At 38.2% G+C, this 12558-nt stretch overlaps 1 protein-coding gene across 2 annotated transcripts in view; it reads left to right on the top strand.

The window, feature by feature from the left end:
• The window catches only part of rcan2 (regulator of calcineurin 2), a 78488-nt gene extending 66443 nt beyond the window's left edge, over positions 1 to 12045 (top strand). For both annotated transcript variants that reach the window (XM_051875457.1, XM_051875458.1), the window contains one exon: positions 9499 to 12045. In XM_051875457.1, coding sequence (XP_051731417.1) covers positions 9499 to 9656 — 158 coding nt within the window. In that variant the 3' untranslated portion in view covers positions 9657 to 12045. The remainder of the gene's footprint in view (positions 1 to 9498) is intronic.
• Positions 12046 to 12558: the final 513 nt, after the last annotated feature.

The raw sequence follows: 12558 nt of genomic DNA, 5'->3' as shown, positions 1-12558 counted from the left end.
ACCCGAGGTGTAACTCTGCTTTGCGTCGTGGCTGCATTACCAACTTGCATCATTGACTCTTGCCTCATAAATATCATTCCTTTCCATCAAAGCCATATCATCAGGCTCATGTCAATGACCTTGTATAAACTAAATTTATGCTCTCTGCTGATTTCCAGTAATACTAGACAATCCCAGCCATCAGCTCAGAAATACTTTGAATCCATCAGCCTTTAGCCTGGATCTTTTCAAAATCAAGCCGAAAACACAACATTGTTACTGTCAGTCACTTTCACAGCTGTTTTAAAACTAAACAATCCATCTGAGAGACTTTTTTACCCATAAGAGTGCCATGCGGTTTCTCGTAATGCGTCTAAATTTGTCAGTATTATATCACTCAGCCTGATCCATCTGCTGGCCTGGCAAGAGCATCATCGTCTTGTGTTCTCATCTAAAGAGCTGCTCGGCACATTCAGTCCATCTTGCCTCGTTTTGCAATCGAGCAGCTTTAGAGCATGTAGAGCACGTGAATATATGACTGTACTCAGCCACAGGGAAACCAAGCCTAAAAACGCCGGTTGGCAGTACATCACTTATGGAACCAGGTCAATATTGAATGCCACCCTCTGTTTGTTTGGTCTATTTTTAGCTGACAGTGTAAAAGGCGTTTGGGGATTATGGAGTAGGAACATTTGAATTATGCAACAGGGCTTGGCATTATGGACTCTCAGCCATCAAACCCCCAAGGGATCAATTTCAAAATTGCGTGAAAACATCCTGCTGAATTCTAAATCTCTCTTTCTCTCTGGCTCTCTCTAAATAACTACAGGGGATGTTTAAGCATAACTCTGTTTTAACCTATATTATTTATATAATATATGATGTGTAAACAAATGAGTCATAGCTTATCAGAGTGTTGCAATGCTTACTCTGTAGTTCAGACAAATACTTTACATACTGTTAAAAGCTTTTGCAGCTCTGATAATATGAGTCACTGTGAGATGTAAGGCTAACATGCAGATGGCACACCCAGATCTAGGACAATGAGAGTCTCAGCTAAGATAACTCATTGTAGTAGGTAGACCAGCGTTGGTCTGGTTTCACACTCAACTTGATTCTTTCGAACCCTGGTGCATTTGCATTCCCCTTACGTCACCAGAAACGTGAACGCCGCATAATAGAAAACATGACACGGGTCAATTGTGTTTTTTTTATTAATTCTGTGCGCACCAGAGTGAACAACACTTGGGTTTACTGTGCGACGCATGAAGGCGGCTTTCTGCTGCTTGCAAACTAACTCTTTTGAGGAGACCGCAGATTGCGAGCCATTCATTTGCTGCTCTGATTGCACTCACTATGCACGATTACACTGCACCCTCTCGCTAAAATCATCACCACTGTCTTTCCTTACATGTGTTTTGTTGAACTAATAATGTCGTCATCGGCTAAAATGCATGCGCAGGTTACTTTACTTCCTGAACAAGTGCACACCCGAGTCAGAGTTGCTTTCACATTCACGCAAATCGCGCCACAGTTCCAGTCAGAGACGGTAACGGTAGGGGTGTGATGAGATCTCATGCCATGAGATCTCACGATATTAAAATGTGAAGAGATTTCTCTTTGAGGTGAAAAGCTGTCTCGCGATATTGCCATGACGGAGCATGAGGGTGAAATTAGCATAGAATATGTCACCGCTACGTTTACATTGGCACTGCCTCCACTGTCATTTTGCCTTTTTTATAGGAATAAAAACCATTTAATTCAGTTGGGTAATGGCCGCTTCAACTGTAAACTATTGTAAATGTTTACTCTGCTTATCCAGCACGAGCTGCAGAGTCGCACACAGTGCAGCAGGAATCACAGTTCACTGATCACGTGACGAGAGTAAGAGGAGATGACTGACAAGACCATGGCGGAGGATTCATTGCTCATCAGGGCCTAACATCTGATAAATGTCTTATCTTGTAGAATGCACGTTCAGCACCTGTTGCACAATTGTCAGTTACTTCTCTTATAAAACAGCATTTTCCCTGCCTACTGCAGCGTTATCAGGTGTTACACTTTTTTTGGCTAAGGTTGCAGGCTTGCCTTCAAGTGGCTTTGGTTCCAGTGCAACCAAATTTAGACCACCTCCTACAGGTCTCAGGTTCGGTACCCCGGTGCACTCCCGGGTCCACATGACAGCTTTCACATTACCAATATTTCATGCGAACCGTGGCCCTTTTTTGAACTACAATGCCAGTGTGAAAACACACTTAGATTGTAAAACTAAAAACAAACAAAAACTCTTATTGCACTGGCAACTTGTGACATGAAGGCAACAGAGAGAAAAAAAGCAATAAAACAATAAAACTTCTATAAAATAATATTTGTAGATTTTACATATATTTATATGTATATCTGAATGACAATGTCAATGGAAAAAGCAGGGGCCAACTGCTTATGCTAACCAGCCAGACCTTGATTTAGCTCACCATACAGCAACATACCTGATGGAAAAATGCAGCCTAGCTTGCATATCACACTGTTTTACATCACAGTGACACATACAACACTTACTACTACACATATATATAAACATACACAGCAGTGCTAGATTTGTATCAAGTGGCCATATCCCCTCAGTGGCTGCTGGGAGGTTGTGTAAGAAAGTAATTCAGAGTTGCACAATTCCAGAGCAGGACACTGAAACAGCTTCACTTTTCTAGTGGTTTCAAAGCCTGTTCTGAGGTCAGCCAATCAGGAGTGTTTACACATGTTTACACTCAATAAAATTATTTTTGATGCTGTTCACTTTATTTAAACAATTTATTTTGATTCAGCACCATTGTATCAGGTTTCTGGTTTAAATGTGATTGAATCATGTTAAATTGACTTGAAACGGTTTCTCTTTGACCTAACTTGATGTTTTCATATTGAAATAACATATTTCAATCAAGTAACCCAACCAGGAGTTAATCAAACAGGACTTTTACTTCCCATCATGCTTTGCAAAGGGGCTGAACTGAGAGAGTAAATGTTGAAATAAAGTGTTATTTTGAGCATTTTTTTTAGCAAGATGAGAAAATGGAGTGTCTTTTTAATGGTTACTGTTCTATTATGTTGGTATTTAAAAGTTTCTGTTATGTTAATGGTTTGGGGGTTACCACTGTGGTGAAGTGTTGCACTTGTGCTTGGGTTGAGGACCTGCTAACAAAATTAATTTCTCTTTAATAATGAAGTGATTGCTATGGTAGTGCTTTGGGTAGTGTTTCCCAAAAGCATCACAAGCCTAAGTTGATCCTAGCTACATTGGTGGCAATGGATCTACGATCAACTTAGAACATCATTATTTGCAAAAATCAATTTAAATTCAAATCTAATTGAAACAACAAAATAGATATTCATTAAATTACCATAGCTATATGTGAGCAAGACATTAACTAGTTGGTGTAACAAGGCAGAATTTTGTTGAATTAAAGTGCATTACCACAGTAACACAATACAAACATTTTGATTCAACTAGTTGCAAAGAAGTTACAGTGACATATTAAAATTATGTTTAAACTACAAATGTATATTGTGCTCATATAAAATATTTAAAGCAATCCAAGTTTACTTAATTTGATTAGATGCATAATGGGTGCTATGATTAAATCATGTTCATTCAACAATTTATTTTTTTGAGTGTAGGGTGAAATGAGAAGCCACAATACTGGTCCTAAAAATAATGTTTTTTGTTTGTTTGTCTGTTTGTTATTTAAGCTCTGCTTATTGCAAATATTATTCAGGAAAGGATTTCATTATTCAGGAAAGGATTTTTAGGACATTACAGTACTGACAAAATACCACTACTAAAAAATTATAAGAAATTCTAATTTGTTGACTTTTTATTAATAACTACACATAGGCCCTGTTTACACCTGGTATTAAGAACTGTTTTCGTCAATCGGATCACAAGTGGACGACACTACATACAGGTGTAAACAGGGTCTAAAACATTTCGAGTTTGTTCACTTTCGACCACTTCCAGAGGTATCGAACATGCATTCGACTGGATTGCTTTCATGGTGTAGACACTCATGTGGTTGAATGCATTCGAACAACCACAAAAGACCGCCTACTCTCCGACTACTGACCTAATGCGTAAACATTATGGGAAGCATGCTAGCCAGATGGGATTTAAACTTTTGTTGACTAAAGACCCAAGTTTGGTTTGAAGACGAAAAACGTACCAAGCACAATGTTCTCTCACCATTCCTGATTTCTAACACGCACTCACATCGGTTTTGCCACTATCAAAGCAGAAACGAAAGCTCCTTGCTGTATGTTTTCCGTCATCTCCTTTCACGTTCATATGTAAATTGTGCGAGCTTATTTCATCCATTAGATTGAAAGATCTGAAAAAGCCCATACATTTACCAGCCCATAGACCCTCCGCTCGAAGAAATCAGGACAGAAGTCGTCAAAAGTGGACAAAAGAGATGGATTAAAACACCAGGTGTAAACGGGAATGTGTCTCCCTCATCTACTTCAGATCGGATCGAATAAAACGCATCTTAATACCAGGTGTAAACAGGGCCATAAACATCATTCATCAGTCACATTAGATTCCATCACATTTATAAAATGAATGTGTCAAATATAAATTGCCTGAGGATAAAACGTCACGTTTGAGTGTATGTATGCTTGCATAAAATCAGTCTGAACTGAATTACAGGACGGGAGATCACATTCCAGAGATCAAGCTGGCATTTTCTGACAATTAACAACTAATCCTCTACTTTAAGTCCTTAAGCTACAACTTTTAATGTCAATTAAGTGTGAATTTAGAGAACAGTACATTATTGTTATTGATTACCACTTAATTGCCTGACAGAGGAGTCTAAATGAAGAAAGAGCAGCACTGAACCGAGTGAAACAAGGCCTTATGTTACTACAGTAGACGCAGTGGGAAAAGACAAGCGTAAGGCATACTGAATAGCATAATTCGATTCAAATACATACCAATTCACCTAGGGCTGCCGCTAAAAAAGGGATACATTTATCTAGATATTTTGATACTGTTTTTTTTATATTATTAGAGACTTCTGAGAAGATGTTTGACTGATGACGTGAACAAATCTTTAAATCAGAATTATGAATGATTCACTGAATCGGACAGTTTGAACCAAACTGAAGTTTAAATCAGAGACGCAAGATAAGGCATGCTTGCAAAATGAATCTTTATTTAATAAACCAAATGATCAATTAAAAGGCATAAACTTTATTTTATATTGCCTACAAAATCTTCACAAAATACTTCATGAATATTCAATATATGGCCCAGTCCTAATTTCAGTATTCATTTTACCCAACATGCCATTTGACTGAGATCTGTTTTGCCGCTTCAGTGAATTGCAGATGTGCTTTGTGCCCTGACGTTTCATTGCCTCAAACTTTTAGTTTTGACCTTGTCTGCCCATGATGGGCTTCAGTCACAAAGCCGGCGCATGTTAATAGCAATTGAAGGCAATTAGGGAACAGAGGAGACGGTACAAACTAGTGAGCAATCAACAGCACTCAAGTGGAACCATGTGGCAAGCTAAACAAACAGCCCATTCAGCCCAGGAACCTTGACTGTGTTAGACTGCTGTCGGATGGCAATAATGATTGTGGTTGTTGTGGAAGGAAGCTTTTTTCCATTGTTAGGCATGTGTTTCCATAGACAAGTGTCTGAGAGGCTGTGTTTCCACATGGCCAGCACTGAAATTTTACAGTACAACAATACAAGCACACACTCCATCTCATTAAAGCAAAATGCTTTTGTTGTTCCCTGCTCTGTTTACAAGGCGCATACCCAGCCGCTTCACCCTGAGAAAGCAAAAGCACTTAATGAAATATTCCTGCTGCATCTGTGGACGCTTAGATAACAGACCTGGAGCCAAGCATGTGGGGTGTGTACAGGGCCCAGAGAGGGTTCTTATAGCTACACAAAGAACAATAACTTTTGAAGGGGTCATGAATTAAGAAATCAAATTTTCCTTAAGCTTTTGGCATATAATAGGTCTTGGTACATATTTATACATTCATAATTCATCAATGGTACATTCATTAATAATTCTGTTTACATTAAACACCGTAAATTATCATTTGTCAACTATAACTGTGGTAACTCCAAGTACTTAAAACTTTATTTGCCACAACCAAGATTATAAAGCATTTGTAATACACATAAATATTTCACATTGTTGGCAAATGTTCAAACTATGTAACTAAGATATTTTTCAGCATCGGACGTTTTCAAAACAATTCCACACATGTAATGGCTGGACGTTGAAAATTATTTTAATATGCAAAACTTGTACACTAACACTAACAAAGACACACCCATCAAAATGGAGTATTCAAAAGAGACGGTCAAAATCAGGATGGAAAATACTTTATTACTTCTAAATTAGGATGTTTTCTGATGTACAGATGTTTATAACATTATAAGTGGACCTCAGAGAACATAAAATTAGTTCATGACCCCTCTAAATGGAACACCTATGAACCTGATCTGGGGCATAAAGAGAGTCTATGCTTTATATTTGTTTGTGATTCAGAGCTCAAACTATGTGGCGTATGTCTATTTTTTCAGCATAAAAGTGTAGAAAAAATTTTTTTCTAACACTGCTAATCAAACCGTGTGGAAATCCAGACGGACTAACCAGCACTCTGAAAGGTTATAGTGCCACTGTAGAGGTTTACTATTTATTTGAGGGTATTTTCAATCACGGTGGCAGATGGCAGACACCAAATACACAGCAATTTGCGTGAGTCATTATCCATTCACTGGCTGTTATTCAGTCTGCAGCTGTGATTATCAGCTTCGTTTCCTTGTACGCTCCTGCTTGTATGGTGTTCTCACTATAAAGGGTTAATTTTTTCAATCAGAATAGGGGGTTTATTTTTGGGATGTTGCTAAGGAATGCAGAAATTGTCATTTGTGTTTTTGGAGAGGAGGACTTTAAAAGGATGAAGGGAAGTGAAGTGTTTTGCCCCTATTTCCAAAGAATGCTCTAAAAATACCCTGCACTGTTTCCCTGTGCCGGCCCACTGAACCTACACTAACCAGACGAAATCCATCTGGCCTTTCCGCGGCCACACTCGCTCACCACCTCTCCCCTTCTCAGTTGGTGGGTCTTCAGTAATGCACGCCTGTCATGCACAGCTCCTGATGAGTGCCGCCCATGAATCGAAGGATAGAGCTGGAGAGATGTGCTCTGCATGCCAATGATATCACTGCTGATTTAATAAAGACTCGTTTTTAGCAGCTCCTCCTGCTTTATGAGGGACAGCTAAGTAACATTACCACAAACACCACACGACCTTATGTTTCTATCCCCTTGTGAGGTTTCTAATGGTCTAGGAAGACTTTAAAGTTTCATCTCTGCGGTAATGAGCTTGATTGCTTGCTCTTTCTGTCTTCGACTGTCTGACCCTTGACGTCAATATGCAGCATTGACGTCATACCCAGGTTTCTGAGAGAAGCGGAGCCCTCAGGAGGCTATGCAGGAGGAGAGGAATGCGATTGTAAATTTGTAGGAACATAGCTGAGGAATTGTTTGAACGAGTGCGTTTTGTATGAATAAAACATAAGATGCGTAACTGATAGAGGAATTAGGTCAAAACAGTGAGAAGATAAAAACTTTGGATGCGCGTGTGCAAGAAAATACATAGGATAAAAAACATAAGGGAAAAAAGGGAACAGAAAGACAGTGTAAGCCAGAGACTTCTGGAAAAGCATAAGATAAGAGGGCCTTTAGAGTGTGCTTTATTCTCTGGGTGACCACAATGCACTGCACACTCATGCCGCCCAAAGGCACAGTGGTAAACTTTGATTCAGCTCCCTGTTCTGTTCCATCTTGCAAACAAACAAATACGCAGTGTATTCGTCTAACACGTTTCAAATATTTACCCTCATCCGGCCCTCGTGCAACAGGGAAGGAGAGATGTAGAAAAGCTGCTTATCTCTTGTGAACGTGTGCGGTTCTAGTTTTAATTACCTGAAGTGTGGAAACCCCTCCAGACTGCTCTGATTGACGGGCTCTGTGGATTTCTTAAGTGAACATCAAATCTCCATTCTGGTAGCGTTACAAGGATTTTCAGCATTGGATATAGAACACTGTTCCCCAGTGCATTCGGTGTATGTTTAATGCTATGGATAATTGCAGTTTTTCTCTGGAAAAACCGCAGTTACAGCCAGCCTAAAATATCCTCACTGTTCTCACACTGAGATATGGAGCGAGAGCGCCCTCTAGGTCTGATTGTTAGTATTGCAGGAGAAATAACTATAAAATGCTACAAGTCTGAATTCGATTAATGTTCGTTTAATATTGCAGACAAAATGACAAGGCTAGCATTTGTTTTTTAGATTACCAAGTAAAAATGCACTGTAAATTTGTTTTTTTAAAACCATACAGAAGTAAATTTGCCTCATTAGTGCATTGTATTTGCTTAAAAGTGATTGTTTACCATTAACCATTACCCACGTGACATCATATACCTTCACCAGGGCGAAACCGGAGATCCAAGTAGGATGTTGCGTGGAATTTACAAAAAAAAAAAAAAAACGTTCTTTTGGTATAAGACAATATTAGATAAAGATCTGTGTTTAATTTAATTTTTAATAAGAGAAAATTTGGTTTGCAGTGTCATATTTAATGAAAAAATACATTTAAAATCTACTCTTTTCCACCAATTAAATGTAATAATTTTAATTTAAACACCAAACACCATGTATACCTACACTACCATTCAAAAGGGGGCAGACTTCTATCAAAAACATAAAAAAAATTTTTTGAATGGTAGTGTACAAAAACATTTTAATTTATATAAAAAAGTGTTCACTGACATCAGTTTTGAATTGATGACAGTTTGAACTGATTAATGATTAATCAAACTTACCAAATCTTACTTGCAAAACCAAATCTTAAGTTAACACAATATTAAAGCTCTCTTAAAGGATTAGTTCACCCAAAAATGAAAATTCAGTCATTAATTCATGTCGTTCCAAACCTGTAAGACTTTCTTTCATCTTCAGAACACAAATGAAGATTTTTTTGATGAAATCTAAGAGGTTTCTGTCCCTCCATAGACAGCTACGCAACTGACATTTTGATGCTTCAAAAAGCTCACAATGAGATCGTAAAACTAATCCATATGAATTGAGTGGTTTAGTTCAAATTTTCTGAAGAGACACGATCACTTTATATGATGAACAGATTAAATTTAGGCTTTTATGGGTGAGTAAATGATGACAGAATTTTCATTTTTGGGTGAACTATCCTTTTAATTCTCTCATCAATGCAAGACAAGAAAGAATTGGTAACTATTTCAGTGAATTAATGGCCAAGTTATTGCTGTAAAATCACTGCAATATTCACAAAGTTTTTAATCTCCAACATAATCAACACATAAATATTATCAGTATTCTCTATATCAGCCAGCCCTACCCATAGCATATTAGGTTCAGAATCTCTCAAGCTGACCGATTCTTCTCTTCTACACATTCAGGTGAGAAGTTTGAGCTACATGCAGGCACAGAGTCTACGCCCAGCGTGGTGGTCCACGTCTGTGACAGTGACACGGATGAGGAGGAGGAGGAATCAAAGAACAACCCTAAACCAAAAATCATCCAGACCCGACGCCCAGACCTGCCAGTCTCGCACTGAACTCTACAGCTCCACAGAGAGTCAGGAGGATTTGACCCCTCCACCATCTCCTTCACAGGACCTCTGCCACCCTCCTTCAGAACCTTGTTAAACACACAACCAGGGTCTGAGGGACTCTGATCTGTGATTCTCGTTCAGCACACACATGTATACAATCCTCAATGTGCTGTCACACAATATTTTTTTTTTTATGTTGGCAATACTCTGTGTTAAATATGGCTGCTCTCTGTCCCTCTTCCCCGATCTGACTCTGTTGTAATGTCATCTGATCACCAGTTAGAGGCAGCATGTACCTGTCCCTGCTCTCACCTATGTCTCTGATTGGCTACTGGGCCGTGGCACATGATAGTGTCAGATGTGCCTATTGGCTAATAGCTGGCCATTTGGCTTTGCTCTTGCACAGCAACTATGTACCATTTGTACCTAGCAAGCCATTAATAATAATACATTCTTCATAAGGGCATGCCAGCCACTAAATGTGGCTAAACACCAGCGCTGCATGTGGCACCCTTAAAAAATATATCTTGCCTAACAAATTTCTGTCAAATAATCCTAGAATGGCAAACGGTTCACTTGTGCAGACTGCAAGAATAGTTACCTTCAGGCCAGTGCATGTTCTGGTAGGAAAATATACGTTTTTATTTCCCGCTATGTATAATTGTCTACATGTCTCGCCGACAGTGTTCTTACAGAAAAACGATGCTATTCTGAACAATAAGCTGAAATTTTGTTCATACCATGCACCTTTCACTATATCAGTTGCTTCCTCAATATGAATCTTTTTTTTTTTTTTTTTGGTCATGCTTGGTCTCAAATGTCCTTTTTAAGATGGAAACCTTAAAGAACTTTTTTTTTTTTTTTTTTCCCATTATCTCACATTAGTCTTGATGGCATCAATCAGATGTCATTTAATGAAGTCTGTAATATGCATGGTTACTAGAATTTAATGTAGTTGTCCAAATCCATTGGTTTCCTCGTAGTTTGTGAGACTTCAAAGTTCATTTCTAATCATGTCAAAGAAACAAATTTATGATGATATTGAGACAGATCTTCCAAGTGCTATTACACAATGGATAACAAACATCAAATGTTATGAGGGTGATGCCGACCTTTCTTATTCAATCCATATCTTAACTAATTTATGGATTATTTAACAACAACAATAACAAAAAAACTGATTTATGTATCCAAAGTACATAACATATCCGTAGATTTGAGTCGCAAAAGCACTATACAACCCGAGTAGTCGGCAAATGCACCACAAAAAAGCATTAGTTAGTTATGGTAAAGGTTATATTTTTTCTTCCAAGACTAAAAATGACACCCATCCCAGACAGTATATCAACACTGTGATGTGTCATTACTGTGATACTTGACTGACACCCTACGCTGAAGTATTATTGTATGAGTATGTTGTAGATTTAAGAAGGTTATCAGGCTTAAACATCTGTTGTTTAGTGTTCACAACTTGTTAAGGGTGGTAGCCACAGCTTTCTTAATCTGTTAACCATGTTTCCTGTCGAATTGGATTGTTCCTTGGTCCAAATGCTGTTGGTTTGCCAGTCGTCTGTCTGTGTCCATTAGCCTGAAAGAATGTAGATAGTAATATATCCCATCCCGCTGAAGCAGTGACTCCTTTGCTGTTCTGAAAACAGGGTACTTACTGCTCTCTTTAGCCATCGCTGTCTGCATTGTGACACACAGATGTTTCCTTTTGCTACCACAGCCGCAAGCCTTATTTGATTTAGCGCTCATAAGGTTAGCAGTGCACACTTTGGTCCGCTTCTCTGAAAATAAGAAGCATAGTATGATCAGAACACGTCAATACGATAAATGTGTAAACGAATGGGACGAGACAATATAACAAAACCTATACCAACCGTCCACTGCCTTGGACTTTCCCTTCCAATTCATTATTGCCTGCTTGGCCAATCAGCTCTTCCCATATTCTCTTCTCACAATCGACAAAAATCTATCGCAGTCTCACACGCTGCCAGCCTTCCTTACTGTCATGTAATTTAAAATTTTTGTATTGTTCTGTATTGCACTTTCGTATTCACATGACTACACAGTATCATTCAGTAACTGTATTTCCTTTTATTTTTCATGTACTCATGAAGACATGATTAATATCTCTGTTCTTAAAGTCTTTGATCTGGAGTTAGTGTCACTGATGTTGGAAAACAATATCTGTATTGTGTATACTTGTGCAAGACCATTGGTGTTCTTGTCATCTACATGTGCGTCCTGCCTGCCGACACTAAGGAGACATATCTGTATATATTAATCAATATTTTTACTGCATTTTTGTACAAATATTCATGGTAGCCATGTACAAGTAGTTGAGATGATTCTTTGTTAGTATTAAAAAAAAAAGTTTGGTTTTAAACCTCTGGTGTGGTCTGATGAATACTATACTGTATACACAGTAGAGAGAGAGAGATGTAATGCAAACATTAATGTGATACAAGTTAATATTTAATTATAGTATATGAGACACATATACTGTATGCTGAAATTCTATATATATTTATATGTAAAAGAATCTGCACATACACAAATGGCCAAATACTATGTTGTCGACCTTGCAAATATATTGAAATCTGCTAATGGGTGATTAAATTTAACAAATCAAAAATGTATCATCTTTTATTGGAAAATTAAACATTTTACCAAACTTTGATAACTGCCTTAAAGGTAGGGTAGGCAATTTCGGTGAGGCTAGCAATAGCAAGGTAGCTTTGAAAACATAAAATCCCACCCTCCCTTCAGAGCGTCTCCAAAGCCACACCTCCTCCAAAACACATAAACACGCAGAGCCTGCACAGCATAACGAGAGACGGCATTAAATTACCCCATGTCTCAAAGCACATAACAATACATTAATAATGAACATAAGCTC

This window comes from Ctenopharyngodon idella, chromosome 20 (genome assembly GCF_019924925.1).
Source record: "Ctenopharyngodon idella isolate HZGC_01 chromosome 20, HZGC01, whole genome shotgun sequence".
Classification (NCBI taxonomy): domain Eukaryota; kingdom Metazoa; phylum Chordata; class Actinopteri; order Cypriniformes; family Xenocyprididae; genus Ctenopharyngodon; species Ctenopharyngodon idella.
This window is presented reverse-complemented; position numbering and strand designations above follow the sequence as displayed.